Raw genomic sequence first — 27275 nt, 5'->3', positions numbered from 1 at the left:
GACCCCAGACAGAGAGCCCTTCGTTCTTTCCGGGACCCCAGCACAGGAGTCGTTAGGCAGCCCAAAGACCCGGCCTTCAGAGGGGAAGCAAAACCAAACATACGACAGAGAGCGGGGAACCTGCTGTGGGTTCCGGGAGACGCGGGTGAGAGGGGCAGCCGCTCCAAACCAAGTCACCTTTATTAAGCCTCGTGCGTATGAGCACATACTTCACGCCTGGGGCACCACCCCGTACAGCTGGTGGGGAAGTAGCCTCTGCTTCTCGTTGCAACTGTAGATCCACCGGGGACGGACGAACACCAAGGAGGGGTTGTCCATCAAGGCCTGCAGGGTGGGGTGGGGTGCACGCAGGAACATGTGAGCCAGGAGGGGGTCGGGGGGATGCTAGGGCAGGTTTGGTCTCCCTCTCCCTGCCCCTTCAGGACTCACCTCCTCAAAGCTGGGGTCCCACTCCTGTGCCGTGATCACAAACTGTACCCGGTCGCTCATATAGTCCTCAAGCTCCCTGGCAGGAGAAGAAAAGAGGCAGAGAGTCGGTGTCCCCTCTCTTGACACCCTGCTCCCCAACCACCCTCAGAGGCCATTCTCCATCCCCACCCACGTCCCCTATAGGCCGCCTGCGGGTCGCCCACTCTCCCACGTGCCAGGCTCCCCACAGCCCCGAAACCGACAGCTCCCGCAGGCGCCAATCCTTTCAGAAGGGCAGTGTGGAGCCTCGCTTTAGAGAAGAGGAACCCGAGGGGAAGCTATGCATCCAGGGCTGCCCAGCAGAGTGAGCAGGACCGGCACGGAACTCCACAGCCTGTGCCCAGCCTGGGGCTCCGCCCTTCTCCATCCTCCCGATGGCCCTTCTCCCCACGACCTACCGCACCTCCTCCCCTGCCTCCCCTGTCCCCGGAGACTGACCCGTTGAAGGCTGTGACATAACGGCTGAGCGTCCGCCGCTCGTCCCCCGGAAACTCCCCGTACAGGAAGAAGTGTTTGCCCTGGAAAAAGTCTGCAGGGGAGATGGCGGGAGAGCCAAGCGTGAGGCCCCTGGAGTCCCAGGGCACCAGCCAGGAGCCACAGAACACGCTGAAGCAGAACAGCAAGGCCGGCGCAGCAGCCGGAGGGGGAAAGGGGTGTCCGTGTACAGCCTGGCACGGGAATAATCCATGACAAGCAGTCGTTCCCGGCCAGACCCATCTGAGCCTCTGGGGAGTTTTGCTTCGTTTTGTTGCAAGAATGATAAAAGACGCAATTACTATTATTGCAACATGTTTCTTACACCAGGTCAATCACTTCATTAGCTTGGCCTGGCTTGGAAATTTCACATCCTGCCACTTCCTCGCCATGGCTGTCCCACTACTTTTTAATCAGCGCCTTCTCTGGCTCTGACCCTCAGGGTGGTTCTTCGTTCCAGTTTGACACGATTTTCCATCAATTTGCCAATGCCATGTTTGGGGCTTTGGAGGATCAAAGTACTTTCCTGCCCATCACCCATGAGGAACCAAGCAGAAACGGATTCTTCCAGTGGCCACTGACCCTCACCTCTGCTCAGACCCTCTGACTGCCCGGCTCTCCCTTCATTCTCTCTCTCTTTTTTTTTTGGCCTCACCGCGCAGCATGTGGGATCTTAGTTCCCCGACCAGGGATCGAACCCGCGCCCCCTGCAATGGGAGCACAGACTCCAGAGTCTTAACCACTGGGCCGCCAGGGCAGTTCCCCTCTCCTTTCATTCTTGACCTGGCCCTGCCCCACGCCCCCCCTGATCATGTCTGGGGTGACGAATAACAATGCTGGCATCACGTAGGTCCCAACAGAGATCAGCGCCCACAGCACCTGTGTTCCCCAGGCCCCGCCACACACTGACAAAGCTGAACCCGGTGGGGTGGAGCCTGGGCACCTGAAGATTTTAAAAGCCCCTGGGTGATCCTGAAGCCTAGGGAGTGGGAGGCCCCCCCCGTGAGGGAGTGGAAAGCCAAAGGGGGTCTCGCCTGGGGCTGGGCTGTGATGGCAGTGGTCACAGCAGAAGTCAGGACAGGGACAGAGAGGGAAGTCAGGAGAGGATGCTGAAGGGAAGGGAACAGGCCTAAGAGGACAAGGAGGTGGCAAAGGCCAGGGACTGGGGGTGAGGAGCCTGGAAGACAAGTCACAGGGGGCAGCAGCCATCCCAGGACGGGCTGGGGCAAGTCATGGCAGAGAAGAAACAGGGCCAAATCCCACATCAGGAGGGAGGATTTCCCACCTGGGAGCTCGGGAATCGGCAGACTGGGAGACTCCGGGGGACCTTCATCGTCCGTGTTCTCATCCGTGGACCCTGCGTACGGGTCCTTGCCATTCTCCTCGCCGGAGGGCAGCCTTTGTTCCTTCTGCTCAGCCACCCTGGAGAGGCCAAGAGGGGTCGGGCAGGAGCATGCAGACCAGACGCCCCTCCCCCACGGCCAGGGCCACCCTGACCCCAGCCCAAACCCTACCTCCTCAGCTCATCCTCGGTGTCCCCAGAATCTTCTGCCCCATTGTCCTGTCCTGCGAATGGAAGCTTAGTCAATGCGAGGCCCCTGCCTTCTCTTCTGGGAAGACTGGTAACCTTCCCTCCCAGTCTCACGCCTGAGCACAGACGCAGGCATCCCAACCCCCAGCCTCAGTGGCCCTCCAAATCGGCTTAGATCCATTGCCTGGAATCCAGCCCCTCCCCCCTCAGACCCAGGATCCAGACCCCCAGCCCCTCCCCCCTCAGACCCAGGATCCAGGCCCCCGGCCCCTCCCACCTCAGACCCAGGATCCAGGCCCCCGGCCCCTCCCCCCTCAGAGCCAGGATCCAGGCCCCCGGCCCCTCCTCCCTCAGACCCAGGATCCAGACCCCCGGCCCCTCCCCCCTCAGACCCAGGATCCAGGCCCCCGGCCCCTCCCTCCTCAGACCCAGGATCCAGGCCCCCGGCCCCTCCCCCCTCAGGCTCTGACCTGACTGCTCCCCCTTGGTGTCAGCATCTTCCTGGGGCCCTGGTGAGGGTGGTTTGGTCTCTTCTGGGGTTGGGGGTCTCTGGGGTGAGCTAGGTCCTGCTGCCTGAGAGGGCTTGGCTTTGGTCTGGGGGCGCTGAGGAGGGAGGGTGGGTCAGCAAGGACGGAAGGGGCAGCGTGGGTGTGAGCGTGGGGGGCGCCTGCAGGAGGCGGGAGTGGAGAGTTTGGGTACCATGACACACCCATGTCCCCCCCCCACTCCACCCTCCCCCGCCCAGGCCGGGGGCATCAGACCTTTCGGGGAGGCTTGGGGGCTTCATCCCCACTGCTGCCGCCGTGAGAGCCCCCCTCGTCCTCGCTGCTCGAGTCTGGCCCAGCCATGAGGTACCTGGGGGAGGAATCAGGCCTCAGACAAACAGCAGATGTGTCCTCTGGGGGAGGTGGGGAGGGGGCTTAGGAAGCAACAGGCACTGGCTATTTATTCAGTATTTACTAAATACTCAGGGTGGCAATCGTGGCCCCTCCTCCCAGCTCCAGGGAGGGCCCCAGAGACCCCCAGGCACCCACACCGGAGACCAGAGCACTTCCTGGCTTCCCTTCCCTCTTCGGGAAGAAATGACTCATTTCAGAAAGGGAACGACAAAAAAAACCAGAAATAATTCTCCCCTTTGAGAATCAAAGTCAGTTTCTCATTAGGCGCTAAGTGCCCCTGCAGCTCCTCCGGGCACACACCAGGCTGACCCAACCCTGGCTCCTCCGCCCAGGCATGCTCTCGGCCTCTGTTCAGCCTGGCGAACCCGTTCTTCCGTGAAGACCCCTAGCTCACTACGGTCCTCCCCTTGGGCCTGCCTCCAAACTGTTTTAGAGCTAAGTCCGGCCCCTCGTCGAAGTCAGAGGCCTTCGAGGGCAGGACCCGACGTCCGGGGCCAGCATTGCACAGCCCAGCCTGGCGCCGAGCAGGGGCTTCGGGTGAAGGAATGTGAACGGGTCCCAACACTCCGCTCTCTGCCCTGAGGCTTTGGGAATGCTGTGTCTCCAGCCTGCAGTGTCCTCTTCCTTCGCTAAGCAGACTTCCCAGAGCCCTGCACGGACCGCCCCCCGTGACTCCCCCCCAACCCCCCGGTGTCTCCCCGCCCGGCCCCTCCTCCTGTGGGAAGTCTGCTGACTCTGGGCCAGCAGGGCCCGGCCTGATTTCTCTCCAGATCCCTGACACTGCCCAGCATGGGGACAAGGGGCAGGGTCGGGGTGTGCGTGTGTAAACCACATGCGCGCGGTGAGGCCTCACCTCCGAGAGGGCAGCCGCCGCCGCATGCGGTGACAGTCCAGCACCCACTCTTTCCGCACGATTCGGCCTCCGAGGCCTAGGACCTGGCTGTACTTGGGGGTGTTGGCAAAGGCGCAGCTGGCAGGGAGCGGAATGGAGGGTGTCAGCCTGGTGTGATCTGAGAGGTGAAGAGCAAAGAGAGACAAGGGGCACAGAGAGACAGAGAGAGACAGGGAGAGACACGGGGCAGATGTGGGAGAAGCAGAAAAGACACAGGGAGGCCGAGGGAAAGACTTAAGAATCAGAGGGAAGAAAAGAAAGAGAACAAGAGGCACAGGATACAGAGAGGTGAAGTAACAGAGAGAAGGCAACACGGAGGAGACGAAGGGAGGCAGAGGAGGGGCAGCGGGGAGCGTGGGGAGGGGGCGCAGGCCTACATGAGGTGGGTGCTGTCTGGAGTCCAGTCTGGCCGATACTTGGCCCCCAGCTCCAGGGCCTTGTCCCGGAGCTCCGAGCGGAAGGGGTTCTGGAAGCCACTCAGCACCACCACCACACCCTGGAGGATCTTCCCCAGCTCCTGCGGGCCGGCGCGGGGGGCCCTGGGCTCAGCGCCTTCTCCACGGGGCTTCCCTGGCGCTGCCCCCCGTGCTGCGCCAGGGACAGGGGCAGTGGCTGGGGTATGGGTGGGAGCTGGCACTGGGGAGGCCAAGGAGTGGATTCAGTTAGTAGGTGTAGGGCTACACCCCCAGCCCTTCTCCCCTCAGACCCAGGATCCAGGCCCCCGGCCCCTCCTCCCTCAGACCCAGGAGTCCAGGCCCCTGGCCCCTCCTCCCCCAGACCCAGGATCCAGGCCCCCGGCCCCTCCCCCCTCAGACCCAGGATCCAGGCCCCCGGCCCCTCCTCCCTCAGACCCAGGAGTCCAGGCCCCTGGCCCCTCCTCCCCCAGACCCAGGATCCAGGCCCCCGGCCCCTCCCCCCTCAGACCCAGGATCCAGGCCCCCGGCCCCTCCCCCCCCAGACCCAGGATCCAGGCCCCCGGCCCCTCCTCCCCCAGACCCAGGACCCAGACCCCTGTGGGAACAAGGAATCCAGTTTGCTCACATTTGGGTCTCTTGAGGGCGGGTGGTGAGGGCTGGGCGGACGGTTTGCTGGGGGTCTTCTTTTCTTCGTGGCTCAAATCCAGCTTCCTCTTGCCTCTGGGGGACTCCTGAGGATGAGGGGGTGGGATGGGCTGAGGCCTCCAGCTCACCTCCTCCCTCTCCACCCCACCAGGGTCCGATGATCTCACCTTGGAGGTGCTGCCTACTGTCTTGGAGGCCGGAGAGGCCGAGGAGGCGGCACTGGAGGCCTGCAGTGTAGCAGCTGCATAGCTGGGTCCTGCTGGGTCACTGGCTGCGACTGCAGAGGGAGAAAGTGGAGCCAGGTTGAGAGGGCTGGACCCTCAGACCCTTCGGCTCCTATCCATGGGACACAGAGTGTTGTTCCCAAGACCCGGGAGTGACCCAGGAGTCCAGGCCCCCGGCCCCTCCTCCCTCAGACCCAGGAGTCCAGGCCCCCGGCCTTTACTCATTCAGGACCCAGGTTTCCCGCACTCACCTGGGGGGGTCTTGTTGATCCGGCTGAAGAAGAGAGCCCCGGGTCTCAGGGAGCTGGCGCTCTCATCCTCCTCCTTCACGCGGAACTGGCCGAGCTTGGTCACTTTCTAAGGTCCCACAAGGTCAGCGCAGTGGGAGGGCTGTCAGCAGGTGGGGGTGAAGAGGTGGGGAGAAGGCTCTGGGCGGTAGCAGGTAGAGCTTACCTGGGATGAGACCTCGGCCTCCTCTTTGTCTGGGGGGCTGTGAAACCTTACAAAACTCAGGCCATAGGGGGCATCCTGGGAGAGGAGGGGTGGGAATCAGGGAGTCGGGCCAAGGACTAAGGCTTGGCCCCAATCCCTTTTATTTACAGAAACCCCTTTCTGGCTCTTTCCCTCCTATGGACACACACATCTGGGGAAGTGCCCCCATGATAATGACAAGGATAATAACAGCAAGCTGTCATTGAGCCCTAACTTGGGGTCAGGCTCGGTGCAAAGCCCTTTACATGCACCAGCTCCTTGAGCCTCAGAGCAATTGGCAAAGGCTACTGGGTGTCTAAGCGAATCCACTCTGCGTGCCAAATTCCTGCCTGTGGAATGGGAGGGAGGGCTGGGTATCACTTCTGGAAGTCAGAAATGCTCCAGACTCTTTCCCCCTCTGCTGGGTGGATGCAGACCCATGAGATGGAAGGAGACTGGGTCCGGGATGACTGGCCAAGCACGTCCCGGGACAGATCCAGAGGTATAAGAAGTATACCTTTACTGCGTGCTGTCATTACATACTCGGGTCTCGTCATCACAGCTTAGCATCCCTAACTTACAGCAACCCCATAAGGATCAGGAAACTGAAGCCAGAGGTCACACAGCTAAGGAGTGGAGAAGCCAGGTTTTAAACCAGCGTTCCGACTCCAGAGCTCGTGATATTAACTCTGAGGCCCAATTCTACAAGGCCCCATCTCCAACAAGTCAGCAGCTCCCCCTCCCAATTCCCCTGAGGTCTTGCAGGTCATCCTTCCTAATCTTCCTCCAGGAAGCGAAGATTCCTATACGGGGAGGACCTCAAACCAATTTCAGAGAATGCAGGGACCCAGCCTCCTTGAAGTCCCACGGGGAGACCAACTGTCCGGTCCTCCCAGCCCTCTGGGACTCAACATCGGCCTCTCGCCTCTCTCGTGGCTCAGGACCAAGGACCCCACTCCCACCCTGGGTACCTTGCTGTAGGGCTGGCTGCAGACAATTTTGACGCGGTCCCAGCGCTTCTCTGCTGCTGCCCGGACCAACTTGTCGGGCCCAAAAATGCGAACGCGGTTGGAATTTGAGCCACTGCGACTCTCGGAAGGGGACATGAAAGACGAGGTGACCAGAAGGACCTGGGAAAAGGCACAGAGGATGAGAACCAGGCCTGGCTGGTTTCAGTGACACCTCCTAGGGGCTGGAAGAGGGCAGGGGCCTGAGCAGGGACCAGGGAGTCGCCAGATCCAGCTGTACCTCAACCTGCCTCAAGGCCTCTAGACCCTTCTCATTTCTGGGCCTCCAGTCAGTCCTTCCCTGACACAGGCCCCAGAGGGATCCTTCTATTCCACTTCTCTAAACTCTTCCAGAGTCTTCCACATCTGGCCACATGGCGGGAACCCTCAGGATAGGGAGCTTCAGGAGCCCTCCCAGCACAGGATATTCACAATGACTGGCACAATATTCAAACACCTTATTATATTCTGTTTTTTTTGGCTGCACCACACAGCTTGTGGGATCTTAGTTTCCTGACCGGGGACTGAACCTGTGCCCTTGGCAGTGAAAGCGTGGAGTCCTAACCACTGGACCACCAGGGAATTCCCTCAAACACCTTTTTGAAATGCACAGCTGAGTCAGCAGAAGGGAAATATTTGAGGCCAGAAATTACAGTGCAGAATCCAAAGAGGCAGGGGAGCTGCACCCATTACTAAGTGACTGTCTCTCAGTTCAAACCCGCCCTCAAAAAACAAACAAACAAAATAAATAAATAATAAAATAAAATAGAAAAAATAAAAAAGAAGAAAAACCAAAAAATATTTTTAAAAGAAAAACAAAACAAAACAAAACAAAACACCCCACCCTTGGTGGCTCAGCTCTGGGATGCTGGGGACATTTCTAATCTCCAGCCGCTCTTTGTCAGGCTCTGCCAGCAGGGGGAGCTAGAGAGACAGGCTGCAAGGCTGGAGGAGGGAGGCGGGATCTGAGCCTTCCTGCAGATCCCCCGAGCAGTGCCCAGGTGTGCTTCCCTCCTTCGTCTGCAGCTGTTCTTCCCCCGGGGCGGCAGATGAATCCAGTTTGCAGCTTCCCAACACCTGCAGAACTGGCCTCACTGCACCCTCTCAGGGACATACCAGAACCAGCCAGGGAGCTCCCCTTCCTCAGGGTCTGAGTTTCAGCTCCAAGGGCCCCACCTCCAAGCTTCGAAACGTCTACCCTTCAGTCATGCCAACCTCTTCCTTTTGTTCCTCCAACCCTAAGGGTGGTGACTGCTCCCTGCAGTTGCTTCCGCGTCCTACCTTAGTCTTCTGGCCTCTTCAGTTCAATACCTCGTTACTAATTCTTTACGTTAATTCTCTCTGTTAAACTAACTGGTGTGGTTTCAGTCTCCTGGTGGGACCCTGACTGATACAGTGGGTGGCACCGATGTTGGTGTTTGCCCCGTTGCTGACTCCAGGTGGCAGAGAGCTTGACTTTAAAGGGCTCTAGGTGGTGGGAGCAGGAGGGACCAGGAAAGAAAGCCTGTGCTCCAAGTCAAGAAGAAAGGCATCTTAGGGACCACGCCACCGAGCAGAGAGCTGGGCCTCTCCAACGGGCAGCACCTTCTGTGGGTAAATTAGGGAGAAGTGTGCCTTGTGGGGAGAGTCAGTGGGAGGCTTTAGCTCTGGGGGGACAGCAGAGAAAAGCTGAAAAATTCTCTCTGGAGACTCCTAACCGCAGGTCTGTACTCTCAAGGATTTGGAGTAAAAATCCACACTAGTTATCTGCGTGGAAAAACCCAAGGTGAAAATTTTAAGTGGTCCCACGTATGTAGTATCACCTGATGCCGGGGCAAATCCTCTTTGGAGGAACGTACTTCAAACCAGGCCCTCAAAGAATTCCCACAGATACGTTCCCCAAAAGAAGAATTAACAATCACACACACACACACACACACCCATGAGGCATGAGGAAACAGGCTGCCATGATTTAGGGTCAGGAGAAACCACAAACTGCAGACTCAGACCCACAAAGACTGCACATATTGACATTATCAAACACACAATATAAAAGTAATTGTGTTTAATAGTCTAAAGAAATAAACGGAGCTATTAACAGTATGATGCAGGAACAAAAACTGACCAGGCAGTTTTGAAAAGCAGTGGAAGAGCTGCATGCCCAACACTAAGGGATGAACCATGATTGGTCCAAGTGGTCTGATTTCCTCTGCCAGTGGCTGGTCCAAGGATGGGCAATTCGATGTTAAGAGGAAGGCTGCTGGAGCCTTTTGGGAAAGATTTTCCTTCTTCATTAAAGAGAAACAGAGGATGGAAGAAAACCACTGCTTTTCTGCCATTCCACTCCTCCACTTTCTGCTATGGATGCTACTAGGTGATGGATGGAGCAATGGCAACCATCTTGTAACCATGTGGGCAAGACCAAAAGAATCAAGAGGTGCCCAACCAAGCACCCTGACTTTGTTCAGTTGCCCAATCAACTCTGGGTCTGCCTAATGCTGGACTTCCCTCCTAAGGAAACAATAAATATTCTTAGGCAGTAAGCCATCTTTAGTTGGGTATAATCTGTTACTTAGTCTCTTTTCTAACTGACATGCTGTGAAATTAGAAAACAAAAGCTTTTTTCTGAGAAAAACATAGACTGTAACTAGGTATCTCTGTGCTCAGCTCTTGATTATGAACAGGAAACAGCAAAGATGACAAAAATTATACAGAAGGGAAGCCAGCTCCCTGGCCTTGACTACACTTGTTTATAAAAGGGCTGATTTTGAGCCGATGGGAGAGCTGAATTACCATCTAGTGACTAAATGAAGGGGCAACACAAGCTGTGGCTGGCAGCTGCCACCCACCCTAAGGGGGAGCCTCCCTCTGAATATACTCTCCTCCCATTCATTGTGAAGAGAAAACAACTCCAGTTGCTTTATTATCCAATACTGTCTTTAAGGTTCTAGGATTAAACCTTTATTCTCTAGACTGTGTTAACCTTGCAAGCTTAGATATCCCCTTTGCAGAACGTGGAGGGGTTAAAAAAAAAAATGTTGGGACTTCCCGGGCGATCCAGTGGTTAAGACTCCATGCTCCCAAGGCAGGGGGCCCAGGTTTGATCCCTGGTCAGGGAACTAGATCCCACATGTCGCAACTAAGAAGTCCGCATGCCGCAACCAAGACCCAGCGCGGCCAAATAAACAAATAAATAAATAAATATTTTTTTTAATGTTGATGATTTTGTAGAAAATGTCACTAGTTATTAAAATATGTGCCTTTGGCTTGGTTTGTATGGGTGACATCAACGTGGACCAGCCCTGCTCGGCCCTTTTTCCTTTTCTTTCTTGGCTCTTCCAACCGTATCTAGTCTCTGGGCAGAAGCCAGACCTTATAAGGCCCAGAGTCTTTAATTCAGTCTTGGCTAGGAGTTATAACAAAACTTCCAGCAGAAGTTTAATTAAAAATCTTGAGAGAATGGGAGACTATCGACATAGGGGTTTTCAGACTCTGAAAAGATCAAGCCCTAAGCTAACCATTCCACCTTTCTAGGTAGATAAGATAAGAATAATAAAGATTCACACGCCCGATTAGATAAAGTTTTAGCTAAAAATGCACTTACTCTGTTCCCATAATCATAAAGTAGAATTTTGATCTAAATCTGTTTGCCAAGAAGAACAGAAAACTTTTTTTTTATAGTTCCAAAGACCGTTGATTTTATTTAAAATTTTAAACAGGGAGGCCATTAGACTCAGTGACTCTAGTGCCTTAGGTAGCCTAAGTAAACCAACCAAAATCTAAGCCAGAGTTGGTGAACTCGAATCTAAGAAAATGAAATCAACTAATCGTGAAGAGCCAAGTCAAGTCACTAGATTTTCCCAAGTAAGGGAACCATTTAAGCTCTAGCCAATTAAATAATTGCTTTGCTTTGCTTCCCTGTTTTCTCTCTAAAAATCTCTGTCCTAGCCCATCCACACAGCACCCCTAATCATTTTTCAGTTTTGGCTGTCTGATTTGAATTGTTAGCTCAAATAAACTCTTCAAAACATAATGTGCCTTAGTTTGTCTTCTTACAACTTATAGAACTTTTATTTTATTATTATTATCTTTTTGGCCACACCACGCAGCTTGTGGGATTTTAGTTCCCCGACCAGGGATGGAATCTGGACCCTCGGCAGTGAGAGCGTGGCATCCTAACCACTGGATCGCCAGGGAATTCCCTAGAACCTTTAGAATAAGAATGTGTGTTCAAGGAAAACCTCACTGGTTAAAATGTACCTTGTAAGGTGGAAAAAGCACTTGATAAAATTCAACACGCATGCATTTAAAAGACTGGCAATATCAAGCAGAAGTAAGGATGGGAAGCAAAGAGAACTCGTACACTGCTGAAGGGAATATAAACTGGTGCAACCATTTTGGAAAACTGTCCATTTCTAATAAGGTTAAAACATATATCTACCTGAAGACCCTGCAATTCGACTCTTAGGTATTTACCTAAAAGAGATCCCTATACAGAGGCTTGTACAAGAATGTTCGCAGCAGCTTTTTTCATAATAGTCAAAAAGTGGTGGACTTCCCTGGTGGTGCAGTGGTTAAGAATCCGCCTGCCAATGCAGGGGACACGGGTTCGAGCCCTGGTCTGGGAAGATCCCACATGCCATGGAGCAACTAAGCCTGTGCGCCACAACTACTGAGACTGCGCTCTAGAGCCCAGGAGCCACAACTACGGAGCCTGTGTGCTACAACTACTAAAGCCTGCGCGCCTAGAGCCCGTGCTCCGCAACAAGGGAAGCCACCGCAATGAGAAGCCCGCGCAACGCAACAAACAGTAGCCCCCGCTCGCCGCAACTAGAGAAAGCCCGCACACAGCAACAGAGACCCAATGCAGCCAAAAATAAATAAATAAAATAAATTTATTAAAAAAAAAATGGTGGGGAGTTCCCTGGCGGTCCAGTGATTAGGACTCAGCACTTTCACTGCTGGGGCCTGGGTTCAATCCCTGGTTGGGGAACTAAGATCCTGTAGGCTGCACAGCATGGCCAAAAAAAAAGCGGCAACAGCCCAGATGCCCGTCAACAAGAGAATGGATGAACAAATTGAGATCTACACTTACAGTGAGACTGCTCAACAATAAGGTGGAACAGACCACTGACATATATATGATATGTTAGAACATCAAAAAAACAGTATGTTGAGTAAAGCCAGCCACAAAAAAAGAACACATGCTATAAAATTCCACTTATGTGAAATTCTAGGACAGGCAAGAAAAGAGATCAGTGGTGATCTGAGCTGAGGGTGGCAGGAGTGACTGCAAAGGGACACGAGGGAACTTTCAGGAAGGCCGGCGATGCTCTACGTCTTGATCTGGGGGACGGTTACGCAGGTGTGTACATCTATCAAAACGCTGACCTGTGCGTTTTATTATATGAGAAATATACCTCAATTGAAAACAATTTCTCACTGCAAGAAAAAAAACCGTATCTTGTAGAAAACTGATTTGTTCACTTAAAATTGTAACCTCTCTTTTTCACAGTAGGTTTATTTTTACCCAAAATCAATTCGCTGATTGACCAGCTGGCTCATTATGATCTCACCACTCCGGCTCGAATTCATTCAACCGGTTAAAAAAAGGATTGGGCCAATTTTTTTTTTTTTTTAAACTTTTTTGGGTTTATTTATTTATTTATTTATGGCTGTGTTGGGTCTTCGTTTCTGTGCGAGGGCTTTCTCTAGTTGCGGCAAGCGGGGGCCCCTCTTCATCGCGGTGCGCGGGCCTCTCACTGTCGTGGCCCCTCTTGTTGCGGAGCACGGGCTCCAGACGCGCAGGCTCAGTAGTTGTGGCTCACGGGCCTAGTTGCTCCGCGGCATGTGGGATCTTCCCAGACCAGGGCTCGAACCCGTGTCCCCTGCATTGGCAGGCAGATTCTCAACCACTGCGCCACCAGGGAAGCAGATTGGGCCAATTTTTAAAATTCAGTAAGTCCCCTAGATACAAACTTTCAAGTTGTGAACTTTCAAAGATGCGACTGTGTCCCTGTATGACAGCTGTTGTACTGTACTACTGTACTTTTCAAGGTACTCTACTGTAAGATTAAAAATGTTTTATTTTGTGTGTTTGTTTTTTATGTATTATTTGTGTGAAAAGTATTATAAACCTATTACAGTACAGTACTATACTATTGTGTTAGTTGGGTACCTAGGCTAACTTTGTTGGACTTATGAACAAACTGGACTTACGAACGGGCTCTCGGAACGGAACTCATTCATATGTAAGGGACTTACCGTATTTGTAATAGGGCAAAAGGCTTGTAAACATTTGTCACAAATAAAGTAACTAAGAGAGGCACCCCAAGCAATTCGGAATCTCAATTGGCTGCGACATCTCTGAGAAGTTCTGGGACCAGAAAAAAAGGAGTTTTGCTCTCAAGCAGCAGACTGAATGGTAGAACAAACAGGTGCCTCTGGTTGTTTCTGCAACCATGTTGCAATTTCAGCCCCCTCCCTGCGCCCCCGGTCCCTGCCCCACACAGCTCATCACCTGGGTCTGCTCTTTGTCTCCTGGAACCCTGGGCTCCTCCAGAGGGCCACGGTCACAGTGACTCGCCTCCACCCTGGCCTGGCGCCGGGGAGGCCTGGGGCCTCGCTGGGGGCACCTGGGGCAGGGATCAGCAGGGGGCCCACCCCAAGGCCCTGCTTACCTCGTAGTCCTGCTCCCCGGCCCCTCCGGCTGAGCTGCCCACCAGCACCTCTACGAAGGCCGAGCCGTCGTTCCCGATGTCCACGCTGTGTATCTGCTCCTCCTTCTCTAACTGCAGGGGCGGGAAAGCGCACTGTCAGTGCTGCTCTGCCTCCCCAGCTCCCTGCGGGACCTTGGAAGATGGATGACCCCCATCCGGCCCCCCCCGTCTCCTTGCAAAGTCAACTCGGTGACAGTGAAGACAGGGCTGAGTGGGGCCACTGTGTCCCCTGCGCGCAGCACAGGGTGTAGAGTCAGAGCTCGAAAATATTCACCGACCGACTGCATAAGCTCCCACACCCGCTTCCCTGACTCCGCCACACTCTGCCGGATGGGCCTCTAACCCGCCACCATGGAGCTCTCCTTGGTGGCACTATGCAGACAAATGGCACATCTGTCACCCCCAACCCCAATCACACAGGGCTCCGGGGAAGCTCCCTGAGGGTAGGGGCCTAGTCTGGTTTTGCTCACCACTGATTCCTGGGTTTGAGTCCCAGCTCTGCCACACGCTAGCTATATGGCCTTGTCAGCTCACCTCTTGGAGCCTCAGTTTCCTCACCTGTAAAGTGGGGATGATCACCCTATCTAGGATTACGCACATAAATACTACGGCCTCAGGGCCTGGCATGTAGCAGGCACCCTGCCACTGCCAGTCAGGAGGCAATATTAGTCGCTGCTTGATGACTATTTGTCAAAAGAAGGAAAGAGCTGACTGTAGGGTGACTTCCCCCAAAGTTTCTGCCATTTCTGTCTCACAGTAAAGGCCAGGTGGGGGTGGAAGGCAGTTAGGAACGGCTGAAGCAAGCCTCCTGCTTTCCACTCTGGGGATCTTTCATTTGGCTCCTAGAATGACAAGTTACTACGACCCCCAAAGGTAGCTAGTCTGCCACCCTACACCAGGATCATCTGACGGTCCGATCTGCCCTGTCACCTCCCAGTCGGGAGGCGGCCCGGACACTGCCTGCACGCTGCTGCAGGCAGGAACATCCCTCCAGGGAAGGAAGGAGCCTGGGCTTGTGGGGAGGCCGGCCTGACTTCAAATCCAGCCCTGCCACTTCCAAGCGGTGCAGCCCTGGGTGGCGTATAACCTCTCTGAGCTGCAGTTTCCTCACAAGTGAAAGGGGAGGGTCATCATAATAGTCCTCCTTCCGAAGGGAGTCTAGATGACACGTACTAACCACAACCCACAGCCATTGCAGCGGACATCTAAGTGCTCAGACGTGGCAGACCCGTAATACCTGTATCTTCTCTCCGCCCCACAGCTCTGCGAGACAGGAGCTATTATTATCTCTATTTCACACGTAAACAAATGGAGGCAGGAAGCGGTTGTATCACTTCCCTGAGGTCACACAGCTGGCGCCCAGGTAACCTGGCTGGGCTAAAATAAAGGTGTCAGCAGGGCTGCATTCCTTCTAGAACTTCTGGGGGAGAATCGTTTCCTTGTCTTTTTTTTTTTAATTATTAAAACTTTTTTAAAAAATTAATTTATTTTATTTAATTTATTTTTGGCTGCGTTGGGTCTTCATTGAGGTGCGCGGGCTTCTCATTGCAGTGGCTTCTCTTGCTGCGGAGCACGGGCTCTAAGCTCGCAGACTCAGTGGTTGTGGCGCACGGGCTTAGTTGCTCCGTGGCATGTGGGATCTTCCAGGACCAGGGCTCGAACCCGTGTCCCCTGCATTGGCAGGGGGATTCTTAACCACTGCGCCACCAGGGAAGCCCGTTTCCTTGTCTTGTTTCCAGTTTCTAGAGGCCCCTGCACTCCTCGGCTGTGGCCCCTTCCTCCATCTTTGGAGCCAGCAATGGCATTGCTCCAACCTCTGCTTCCGTCTTCACATCTCCTCTGACTCTGGTTCTCCTGCCTCCCTCCTTCCCTTACAAGGACCCTTGTGATTACGCTGCACACACACACACCTCCGCCCCAATCATCCAGGCCAATCTCACCATCTCAAGATCCTCAGTTCATCACATCCACAAAGTCCCTTTTGCCATGTAAAGGACATATTCACAGGTTCTGGGATTAGGATGTGGATATCTACTGGGGGGCATTATTCTGCCTACCACACTTAGCTAAGCTCTTCCTGGGCCAGGCATCACTGAATCCTCACAACCACCTTGGAAGGAAGGGTCTGTAACTCTCCCAGCTTTACAGATGGGGAAACTGAGGCTCAGACAGGTAAATAAATGGCTCACACGTCACACATAGCTAGTGACTGGCAGAGAAATTCAGACCCAACTGCCTGACGACAAGCTAACACTGCTTCCCAATTCCCCACTTTCAATCCTTGACATAAAAACTCAACAGCTTGGGAATTCCCTGGCGGCCCAGTGGTTCAGGCTCTGAGCTTCCACTGCAGGGAGCAAGGGTTCGATCCCTGGTCGGGGAACTAAGATCCCGCATGCCATGGGGCGTGGCTGAAAAAAAAAAAAAATCTCTGCCTCTCCCACATTTAAAGCATGGGGCCCTCCATCTAGTAGGCTGTATATATTTGTATTTTAATGAATGGTTCTTATTTCATATACGACTACTTCTACTTTAAACACACACATATACTCCCCTGTCTTTCTTTTGATAAATAAAAAATCTCTTATAAAAACATGGAAACAACCTAAATGCCCATCAGTTTATGAATGGATACACACTGTATGATATTCCCTACAACGGAACAGTATTCAGCTGTAAAAAGGAATGAAGCACTGATCTAAGCTACAACATGTAGGAACCCAGAAAACCCGATGCTGAGTGAAAGGAGCCAGACACAAAAGGCCATACATTCTAGGGTCTTATTCATATAAATGTCCGGTAGAGACAAGTCCACAGAGACAAAAAGTACCTCAGTGAAACATACACACGCTAGTGCATATAAAGTAGAAAACCAACAAGGACCTACGGTATTGCACGGGGAACTGTACTTCATATTTTGTAGTAACCTGTAACGGAAGAGAATCTGAAAAAAAATCTAAAACGAACACAACATTATAAATCAACTATACTTCAATTTAAAAAAATTGGAGGGACTTCCCTGGTGGCGCAGTGGTTCATACTCCATGCTCCCAATGTGGGGGGCCCGGGTTTGATCCCTGGTCAGAGAACTAGATCACATGTGCATGCCGCAACTAAGGGTTCGCGTGCCACAACTAAGGAGCCCGCCTCCGCAACTAAGGAGCTCTCGAGCCACAGCTAAGGAGCTCACTGGCCTCAACTAAGGAGCTCTCGAGCCACAGTTAAGGAGCTCACTGGCCTCAACTAAGGAGTCCACGTGCTGCAAATGGGGAGCCGGTGAGCTGCAACTGAGGAGCCCGCCTGCCACAACTAAGACCCAGCACAACCAAATAAAAATAAATTAATGAATATATTTTTTTAAGTTTAAACTAAAATAGTAATATATTTTTTTCTTGAAGATTTAAAAATTAAAAAGAAGGTTAATATCAAGTGTTGATTTAAATGTACACCAGCAGTGTTAAATGCAGATTAATTCAGTAAATTCACTTGAGTGAAAAAAAATAAAATAAACAATTGAATTCCCTATTTAAAAAAAAGTACATCGGTGGTTGCCAGCGGCAACCTGGGGAGAGGGGAATAGGGAGTGATCACTTAATGGTTTTCGGTTTCTTTTTGGGGTGGTGAAAATGTTCTGGATTAGACAGCAGTAATGAATGCATAACATTGTCAATATACTAAAAAACCCTGAACTGTACACTTTAAATGGTTAAAATAATGACCTTTACGTTACGTGAATTTTATCTCAAGAAAAAAGAAGTGAGTGTTCAGTAAGGATCACCTGTTAGGAGAAAGGCTTAAGCACAAGATGAGTCATCTGTGGCCCAGGTTTCTGTGCACCTTTCCCAGGAAGACAGAACTCACGACAGTGGAAGAAATGAGACATGGAAGGTTTGCAAAGTCCCAGAGACATCTTATTAAAAAAACTGTTCCAGGGCTTCCCTGGTGGCGCAGTGGTTGAGAATCTGCCTGCCAATGTAGGGGACATGGGTTCGAGCCGTGGTCTGGGAAGATCCCACATGCCACGGAGCAACAAGGCCCGTGAGCCACAACTACTGAGCCTGCGCGTCTGGAGCCTGTGCTCCGCAACAAGAGAGGCCGCGACAGTGAGAGGCCCATGCACCGCGATGAAGAGTAGCCCCCGCTCCCCGCAACTAGAGAAAGCCCGCACACAGCAACGAAGACCCAACACAGCCATAAATAAATAAATAAATAAATAAATAGAAGATTCTGTGAGAACCTAAGTCACATTCTGTTCCTCCTCTGCTCAGAGGTCTTCCACGGCTCCTATCTCATGCAGAGTAAATGCTTAAATCCTTACAATGGCTTTTAGGCCTTACGTAGATTAGGGGTCCTCTACCCCCACCCCATCAGCTCCTACCCCTCTCCCCTGTCAACTCCACTCCACCCACACACAGGGCTTGCTGTTGTCCCTCCAGCCCACCAGACACCAGCCTACCAGGCGCCAGCCTGCCTTGGACTCTGTTTCTTTCCCAGGTGCCTGCATAACTCACTCTGCTTGAAGGTTAGCTTCTCAGGAAGGCCTTCCCTAACGCCGTATTTAGAAAAAAATCTTTTGCCACTGCCTCATCTCCCACTGGAGGTATTTCTCATTTCTGTGTTTTCTTTTTTTAATATTTATTTATTTATTTATTTGGTTCCACTGGGTCTTAGTTGCGATAGGCAGGCTCCTTACTTGCGGCTCACCAGCTCCTTAGTTGTGGCCCACGGGCTCCTTAGTTGTGGCACGTGAACTCTTAGTCGCGGCACGCACGTGAGATCTAGTGCCCTGACCAGGGATCGAACCCCAGCCCCCTGCATTGGGAGCGCAGAGTCTTAACCACTGTGCCACCAGGGAAGTCCCTCCTCGCTTCTCTTAACCATGTAATTTCCTCCCTAGCACTCATCACCTGACATACGTACATTTTACTTATTATTAACCTGTCAGTCTTTCCTTGCCAACGTAAAGTCTCCACAGGACTGACGTACGTTTGTCTTGTGCTGTCCACTGCACTATGCCCCAGTACCTAAAACAGTGCTGGGCCTACAGAAGGCGCTTCTATGAATGAATGAACAAATGAATCCATCCACTCCCAAGTCTCCAGGGCCTGTCCCTGTGCTGACAACTCCTACAGCCCTATCTGCAGCTCCATGTCCAATCGCTAGCTGTCCCCTGGATGTCCCAAAGTCATAGCAAACCCGGACATCCCAACCAATGTATCACCTTCTCAAGCTGCCCCTTCTCGAGGCTTCCCACTTTGGTGACAGCTGCAATATCCCCTTTGGTCTCCCAGGCCAGAGAACCCTGTGCCTTGTCTGGCTCCTCTGGCACCCTCACTCCCCATATCCTGTCTCTTCTTGCTCCCACTGCAACTGGGGTGCAGACCCAAATGGGATGTTCCTGATCATAAGAGAGCCCAGCAGAATCATCGCCCAGTAATGAACACACGAATCCCTCCCTTTACACAAACACCTGCCTGCTGACACGGCACTTTTGCAAACATTACATCACGGGATTTTCACAACAACCCTGGGCTCAGATCACATTATTCCCAATGGGCAGATGAGAAAACAGGTTCAGAGGAAAGAAACCATTTGCCTGAGGTCACAGGGTGAGTAAGAGGGACATGTGGGGTCTTGAATCCATGTCCCAAGACTAATATAAAAACACTGGCTCTAGGCAAGTTGTATAACCTCTCTGGGCCTAGTTTCTTCCTTGTAAAAGGGGATAATAAAAGACTCGAGGTCATGGGGTTTTTATGAGGATTCAATGAATTAACCCACGTGAAGTGTTTAGAATGGTGACCGGCAGTTGTAATTTTTGTTCTTTTAGTTCCCTGACCAGGGATTGAACCCGGGCCCTTGGAGCATGGAGTCCTAACCACTGGACCACCAGGGAATTCCCAGGCAGCTGTAATGTTGAATAAATGTTGGCTCTCATTATTCTTACTATGTTAGGGACCTAGGAGATATTTAAATTCCTAAAATCATTCAGAAAATCTTGTGGGGCTGTGTATTTTTCCTGGGAAGAGAATTCTCAGTTTCTCCCTAATTCTCAAAAGGTTCTGTGAACCAAAACTTTTCCAGAACCACTGGGCAAGACAGAGACAATCATATGTTTTAACTCAATCAGGTAAGCCTTGCCCCCAACATCCCTCCCCAAACACCCCCTACATTCAGAAGGGAGGAATGTGGCCAAAATCAAGAAAGCCAAGGTATGAACACAAAGCAGCGTGACAAAGTGGCTAAGAACACCCACAATAGGTTCAGGTCTTAGCAACGCCATTTATTAGTGGTGATAACAGTCCCTACATTATCCAACTCCATGAAGAGTCAGGTCACACAGGTAAAACACCGAGGCCGGCGGCACCTGGCAAAGAGCAGATGCTTGGCAACACACCTAGCTCGCTTCTCCCACCAGTTTCTTATGCCGGAGAGGAACAGCCTGTTTGGAATTCTGTAACCATCCTGGGTCAAACTACCCTTTCCTCTTTGCCTCCCTCCAACTTCACAGAGAATGTACCAAAGCGCTCAGCATTCCAGACATGGTAGCTTAGACTGGCCACTTCACTTCGCCCTGCCCTATGCCCCAGTTTCCTCATCTTTAAAATGAAGTTGATTGTGGACTTCCCTGGTGGTCCAGTGGTTAAGACTCCACACTCCCAATGCAGAGAGCCCGGGCTGGATCCCTGGTCAGGGAACTAGATCCCGCCTGCCACAACTAAGACCAGCGCAGCCAAATAAGTAAATAAATATTTTTTAAAATAAAAAAATAAAATGAGGTTGATTGGCTTAGATGATATGAGACACCTTCCAGCCCTGAGCCCAGAGACTTTAGAAGGCAGGATACATGGCAATGATTCGCTCTGTTCCAGCTGAGGAAACTGAGGCCCCGAAAGTAGCAGCAACCTACCTGGGCCACACAGCGATTCATCCCTGGCCTAGTGCTTGGATCACCTTTCTCCCCGGGATCACACTGCTCATTTTCCGGGTGAGGAAGCTGACGCCCAAAGGGAAAGTGCCTCCACTCACTGCCAGTTAACTCCAGAGCAGAGTCAGGACCCTGGGTCTCCAGACTCCTACTAAGAAGATGGGGGTGGGGGGGTGGGGCAGAATCACCTGGAGCACCACAGAGATGGTCTTCTCGCCCGCCTTGGCTGCCCGCCATTTTCGGTAAGTGTCTGCCTTGAGAAGGTTTTCTGCACAGTAGGTCTGGAGAGAAGAGTGGGAAAGGGAAAGTTAGGGTACAGAGATGAGAGCTAGGTCCCCAGCTCTCAGATTATTCCATTGAGATCCCCCGGATTTAAGTTTCCCTATTAATCCCCACACACTCTGCCTTGAGTCCCCTACAGCATTTTCCCCTGGAAATTCACCCCTGGGCCTTCCGAGGAAGCTCCCCTAGCCCTCCTTTTCTCTCTGGAAGTTCCTCTATTCCACATCTCTCTAGAATTCCCTTATGGCCTCTGAGAAATTCTCCCATGACCCTCCTTAGAATTCCACCAAGTCCCTTTTGTGAAAGGAAAATCAAAATGAAGTCGGTAGTGCTAAAAGGGCTCCTCTAAAATGGAGCTGGGAGGCCACTGAGGAATTGTGACCAGGCAGGTCTCAGCCTGGATGGAATGTGACCTTTTGACCACTTATGGCAGTAAACACAGGCATCCAGAACGTCTACCAGAAACTCAGGATACTTATCGGACACTTACCATAAAGTAACTCATGACGGCCTATCTATTTATGGGACCTTTACCGTAAAGTAACTCATGACAGCCTATTTTTTAAAGCCAAATATTTCTTGTATCAGAGGCAATTACAATTCTCTCTAGACAACTTTAACCACCTGGTGACCTTTGTCCTCATAAGCCCCTGACTCTCTCTCCCAACACTCTTCCAGTTTTACGGAAATCTGTGTCTCTCTAATATCGGTTCCTAAGACCCCAAATAAAGTTCTTTTTTCTTCGCAGCCCGGATACTGATTATTGTTCAACCCCTTTTAGACTCCAAAAGTTCTCCTAGAGCCCCCTCAAGAATTCCTTTACTTCTTCCAACCTCCTCCACGCCGCTCCCTCACCGAGTCCTGGCTACTGCAGGACACCACATGGCGGAGGCGGATCTCCGGCATGTCAACGTCGTGGGCTTCGCCTGACCAAGAAGATGCTGGAGGGTCTGAGTTTAGGGTGCAGACAGCTGGGGCGCCCGGCGCGGGCTTAACTGCGCAAGCGCACGACGCTCGGGCCTTTCAAACAGCGGCGCGCCGGAGGTCGCGTCAACACTGCGCAAGCCCAGTGCGCCTCTCCCGAGAGAAGCGAGAGGGGCTGAGTTGCCTAGCAACGGGCTTTTCCCGCCTCCCTCTGGCCAAACCGCGCTCTAGCCCCTCCTCCCGGTGACTTTCACACTAGGTTTTCTGGGCGCCTAGCACTGGCGTGGCCTCCAGGACTGGTCCCCAGAAGAAATTCGCCATCCTCACCACCCCAACTGAAGCCTGGAAAGCAAGAGGCCAGCAAATCTGAGTGGATTTTTGCAGGGAGCCTGGAGCCTACCGCAACAGGATCCCCTCCACCGGTTGCTGGCTACCCTCCCCATGCCCGCCACCAACACACACACACACACACACACACACACACACACACACACACACACACACACACACACACACACAATTTCTGATCTCTCAAGCTTATGCCTGAGGCAGAGAGAGTGGGTAAAGAACCTAAATAAGGGCTTCCCTGGTGGCGCAGTGGGTGAGAATCCGCCTGCCAATGCAGGGGACACGGGTTCGAGCCCTGGTCTGGGAAGATCCCACATGTCGCGGAGCAACTAGGCCCGTGAGCCACAATTACTGAGCCTGCGCATCTGGAGCCTGTGCTCCGCTACAAGAGAGGCCGCCATAGTGAGAGGCCCGCGCACCGCGATGAAGAGGGGCCCCCGCTTGCCGCAACTAGAGAAAGCCCTCGCACAGAAACGAAGACCCAACACAGCCATAAATAAATTAAAAAAAAAAAAAAAAAAAGAACCTAAATAAAACACAGTGCATGTGCCCAAACACACATCCAGCCTTGAGTGCTTCCAACCATGCCTCAGTTTTCCAATGTGACCTATGGGCTTCCGTCTCATACCACGCCCACCCCTGCCCGGTGACAAGCACCCCTCTCTTCAGTCCCCGAGAGACCCAGAAGGGCATCTTGGGGTGGGGTCGGAGCTGGAGACAGCCCAAACACAGAAAAGTGAATATGAGCCAAGCGTGCCCCTACAGAACAAGCCTGGACATGCTGGAAGCTCCCAGGTAGGGCCCCACCCACGCTGGGCACCTCCTTGGGAAGAGAAAGAAGGGTATCTCAGTCCTAGCAGCCGCTCTACCCTGCAGGGAACCAAATGACCCAATTCTGAGATTCTGATCTTGGGCCTCAGGTCAGAAAAAAAAAAAAAGAGGGGGGGGCGGTGGGAATGTGAGAAAATAGGGAAGTGACCTTCTGGGTCCTGATGGAAGAGAGGGCTGGAAGTCCAGACTCCTGGGGTCCCCGTGGAGGAGGGGGCTGGGCACAAGATGCCCATGTCGCATTCGGATTCTGGTTCTGCCTCCCCACTCCAGAGCTAAAGAGACCTGCCCCCAGATCTTACATCACTTCTTTCTCACCCTAGGGGTAGGGTGGGTCCAGACCCACCCCTCCTCAGCTTCCTATAAGAAGAGCTGGGGACCTGGGACTGCAGGTTCACTCACTCATCCATCATGAGGCTTTCCACGAAACCCCAGACCTTCCTGCTGGCCTCCGTGCTGCTCTGCACCCTCCTGGGCCTGGGTAAGTGACTAGGGGCCTGGAATCCTGGGACCTTCGGAAAGAGGACTATGAGAGGGCATTCAGCGAGGTCCTCCAGGGGCGAGGGGGAAAGAGGAGGTGTCCTGGGAATTCAGATTCATGGCAAAGGCAGAGGGTAAAGGAGAGAAAGACTGGGGCCCCAAGGGAAGAATAGCTCAGAAACTTGTGTGTGTGAATCCCTGAGAAAGGAGGGGGTTTGATGGGCTCTGAATCCCCTGTCCCACAGGCAGGGTCTCAAAATAAGCCATCTGGGGACTTCCCTGGGGGTCCAGTTGTTAAGACTCTGCGCTTCCACTGCAGGGGGTGTGGGTTCGACTCCTGGTTGGGGAACTAAGATCCCGCATGCCATGCAGCTCGGCCAAAAAAAAAAAAAAAAAGACGTCTGAATTCTAGAAAATCAGATGAGAGTATGATTAGAAAGGGAAATCTTTTTTTAAAAAAATGATGGGGCAGGGGAGAGATTTTCTTTCTCCCAGAACTCTAGGGAGTTCAGACCCCTGGTGTCCTCCCCTAGATGCAGGAATTCAGGCAAGCCCCACCTTCCCCAGGACGCAGTTGCCCAGTGTCTGGGCCCCCAGTTGCCTCCTCTCTCAGGACCAAGGAGCCCATGCGCTTGCCCTCCTGGTCCTCGCTCTCCCTTCTTGACCTGGGATGAAGATCCCAGCCTCAGGTACCCCTGCCTGGGCTCCTACTGTCTACAAGACCTACGCGTGGTACCTACAAGGAAGAGGATCTCACTTCCGAGAACCAGCTCTACCTGAAGCTTCACAAAAGTCCATGGAAACCTTCACCAGGACCCCTCCCTGTCCCCAAACTTTCTCAGAGGGCCCTAGCGTCCAAAGTCCCCAGCCCTGTAATTAGGTAAACTTGCTCCCTGGTGGAGTCGCTTCCCACCCCTGAAAGCAGCTTTGCTGGAGCACCACCGCGTCTCTGCCTGAGCTTCGGACAGCTCCCTGGACAGCCGCCAATGCCCCGCCCAAGAACAATCAGGGAGATACCCTTCCTTCCTCCCTCAGACCGCCCCCCGCATCCCCCTCTGGACTCCGTCCAAAGTCTTGGTCCGCAGACCACACCACCCTTGACTAGAGCCCTGCTCTCTACACTGCAGGGTACCCACTGAGCTGTGAGGTGTGTACAGGCTCCGGACCCACGTGCAGTGGAAATGTGCAAACTTGTGACCCCGACCAGGACTCCTGCGTGGTCATCGTGGCTCACACCAACAGAAGTAAGAGGGCAGGGCGTGGCGTCAGATCCTGGGCAGGGGGCTGTGCTTTCGGGGTAGCAGATACCAGCACGCGCAGGGACGAACCTTCCAGTGGTGAGCAGGCAGGAAAGAGGGAAAGGCAATCTCAGGGTGGATGGAGGGAAGAGAATCCGATGGAACGACAGAAACCACTGTTGTCAGGGATTTCTGAACATTAGACTCCAAAGAGTTGATGGGGTGGGGGTGGGGCAGATACAGAGACTTTCTTAGGCAGGAGGGGATTAGGAAAGGAAAGGACAAGGGGGAAGAGAGAAATCGCGAGAGGGGAAAAATCTAATATGCAAGAGGTGGAGGGGGGCGTGTAGAGGAGAAGGAAGGGGCTGGGGTGGGTTGGAAGGAATGTGACCAGGTTGACCATTTGGGGCGGGAGGGATCCCCTAGGGATGCGGGTTGGAAGAGACCATTCCTGACAAGAAGAGGAGAGATGATATTGGGGTAGAGGGAGAGATATAAAAGAACAGACAGGAGAGGGAAGATAATCCTGAAGTATGGAGCAAATTATCACAAAGAAGAAGTGGAGCTGCGGCAATGGGGAGACATATGAGTACAATGGCAGAGGAGCGGCAAGACTTAAATGTCAGGAACTGTCCCAGACCTGAGAGGGGATCGGGGAGAAGGGGAGCAAAGGAAGAAACCACGGGGGGTGGGGTGTTCATTCAAAGCTGAAAGAGACCCAGAAACCCTTAGTTAAAGGAAGATGGTGGGGCAGGGCGTGAGACTGGAGAAGGAAGGATGTGACGGGAGGCAAGGCCCACGTTGAGTGTAGGAAGGAACCATTCCAACCGGAGGGGGTGTGTAAAGTGGGATAGAAGATTGCACGCTGCCCTACTCACCTAGCAAGAGTGGGCAGGTGGGGGAAGGACCTGAAAGTCTTGAAGAGACCACCCAGGAGTATATGGGAGGGAGATGGGACCCTGGGACCGCAGGAGGAAGTTGGGGGAAAAAACACCTTTCTGTGGGGTAAAGAGGGGAAACCCTAGGGTTGGAAGAGACCACCGTACTGTGGGGAGGGGGAGGGGGAAGCCCGTGGAGTCTGGACACTTCAGGCAAGACCTGAGAGTAGCCAAGGAGGGCAGCAAGAGACCATCAGTGGGAGGTCTGGGGAGTGACCCTGGGGAAATCTGGAAGAGACCACGTTAAACAGAGAAGGATATGGGTGTTACAGGGTGGGGGGGGCGAGGGTGGCATTGCAGCATTTGGTGGAAGGGATTCCAAGGGTCAGGGGAGGGCGAAAGGCTGGAAGAGACCATTTCACACCGCCATGGGGATAGCCAAAGGCGGCCTGAAAAAGACCACTACAGGTGTGACCCTTAGAGGATGGCAGTGGGGTGGCGTGGGGCGGAAGGGACCACTCAGGCAGGCACCAGGGCTTGCCGATGGGAACTGCAAGAGACCACCAAAGCCTGGAGGGGGTGGGGTGGAGCGGACCTAATAAACAGTCCAGACCCTGCCCCAGGCAGATAAGGGGGTATGACTCTGGGGGGCTGGAAGAGACCTCCGTAGACAGCAGCGGGCTGGGGCAGCTGTAAGGTTGGGAGAGACCTGGAAGCCGGGGTCCAGGCCAGGGCCCCTGAGCCCTCCCCTCCCTCGCCATCCTGCAGAGGGCCACCAGTCGGTGAACACCTATAAGGGTTGCATGAAATCCAGCGCCTGCAGCTCAGGATTCGTCTCCATCACCATGGACCCTGAGAACTACATGGTGTCCAACACACGCTGCTGCCAGAGCGATGTCTGCAACCACGATCCCCTGCCCAGTAAGTGCCAGCTCAGCCCCACATCTGGAGTCCCCTCCTGCCCCGCCTGAGAGCCTGCTGTGAGCACCCGCCACTGACCCGCGCTGTAACCTTTGGCAAGCATCTTCCTTGCTCTGAGCCTCAGTTCCTCGCCTGTGAAATGCAGTGTCCATTAGCAACCGGTGTCCCCAGGGTTGTTGTGAGGTTGGGAAAGGGTTTAACGTACCTTACACCTTACACTCCACCCTCCTCCCCAGCTCCCGAGAACAATCGTACGGAGAATGGCCTCCAGTGCCCTACCTGCATCAGCCCCTTCAAGGAAACATGCTCTTCAACTAAGAAAGTACTCTGTGTTGGCCAGGAAAGCCACTGTATCACCTGCGCTGGCAAAGTGCAGACTGGTGAGGGGCACCTAGATTTCTGGAGGAGGGTACAGGGAGGCTTCCAGAACGGGAGGCTCATACTTCCAGATTCTAGGGGAGAGAGTGGGTCCAGAGAACTGGGTGAGGAGGTGGCAGGGGCATGACCCCAGGGTCATGAGGAGGGAGGGGTTGGAAGTCCTGACTCCCGTCTGAAACCCCTCCCCCCCAACAGGCGTCATATTTGCTACTCGGGGCTGCGCTACAGAGAATGCCTGCCACACCAAGCCTGGGACCCTGGTGCCCTCAGCCTCTCGTATCTACACCATCACCCAGGCCAGCTGTCTTCCAGACCCCCAGCCTTCCGGCAAGGCTAAGTGAAGAA

The 27275-nt window shown here is 53.2% G+C and overlaps 2 protein-coding genes across 4 annotated transcripts; one reads left to right on the top strand and one right to left on the bottom strand.

Annotated features, from left to right (window-relative positions):
- Window positions 1–188: 188 nt before the first annotated feature.
- XRCC1 (X-ray repair cross complementing 1) lies at window positions 189–21926 on the bottom strand. 3 transcript variants are annotated; one of them, XM_036834123.1, is made up of 17 exons: window positions 21791–21924; window positions 20842–20934; window positions 13687–13797; window positions 6992–7150; window positions 6003–6077; window positions 5801–5906; window positions 5493–5602; window positions 5306–5411; window positions 4642–4900; window positions 4226–4342; window positions 3235–3328; window positions 2944–3076; window positions 2457–2508; window positions 2228–2364; window positions 907–997; window positions 430–505; window positions 189–324 (listed from the first exon to the last, which is right to left on the bottom strand). In XM_036834123.1, the coding sequence occupies exons 1-17, from the start codon at window positions 21839–21841 to the stop codon at window positions 211–213; spliced, it is 1884 nt and encodes a 627-aa protein (XP_036690018.1). In that variant the 5' UTR covers window positions 21842–21924; the 3' UTR covers window positions 189–210. The 3 variants fall into 3 exon arrangements, with proteins under 3 accessions (XP_036690018.1, XP_036690020.1, XP_036690017.1); XM_036834125.1 differs by having other exon boundaries at window positions 21769–21896; XM_036834122.1 differs by having other exon boundaries at window positions 5306–5602; window positions 21791–21926.
- A 1497-nt stretch (window positions 21927–23423) lies between these two features.
- LOC118884514 (phospholipase A2 inhibitor and Ly6/PLAUR domain-containing protein-like) lies at window positions 23424–27271 on the top strand. The gene is made up of 5 exons (XM_036832112.1): window positions 23424–23516; window positions 24643–24759; window positions 26400–26552; window positions 26789–26932; window positions 27126–27271. The coding sequence occupies exons 1-5, from the start codon at window positions 23447–23449 to the stop codon at window positions 27269–27271; spliced, it is 630 nt and encodes a 209-aa protein (XP_036688007.1). The 5' UTR covers window positions 23424–23446.
- The last annotated feature ends 4 nt before the right edge of the window (window positions 27272–27275 follow it).

This window comes from Balaenoptera musculus, chromosome 19, assembly GCF_009873245.2.
Source record: "Balaenoptera musculus isolate JJ_BM4_2016_0621 chromosome 19, mBalMus1.pri.v3, whole genome shotgun sequence".
In the NCBI taxonomy this organism is placed as follows: Eukaryota; Metazoa; Chordata; class Mammalia; order Artiodactyla; family Balaenopteridae; genus Balaenoptera; species Balaenoptera musculus.
The sequence above is the reverse complement of the archived record's forward strand: the minus strand, read 5'-3'. Positions and strand labels throughout refer to the sequence as shown.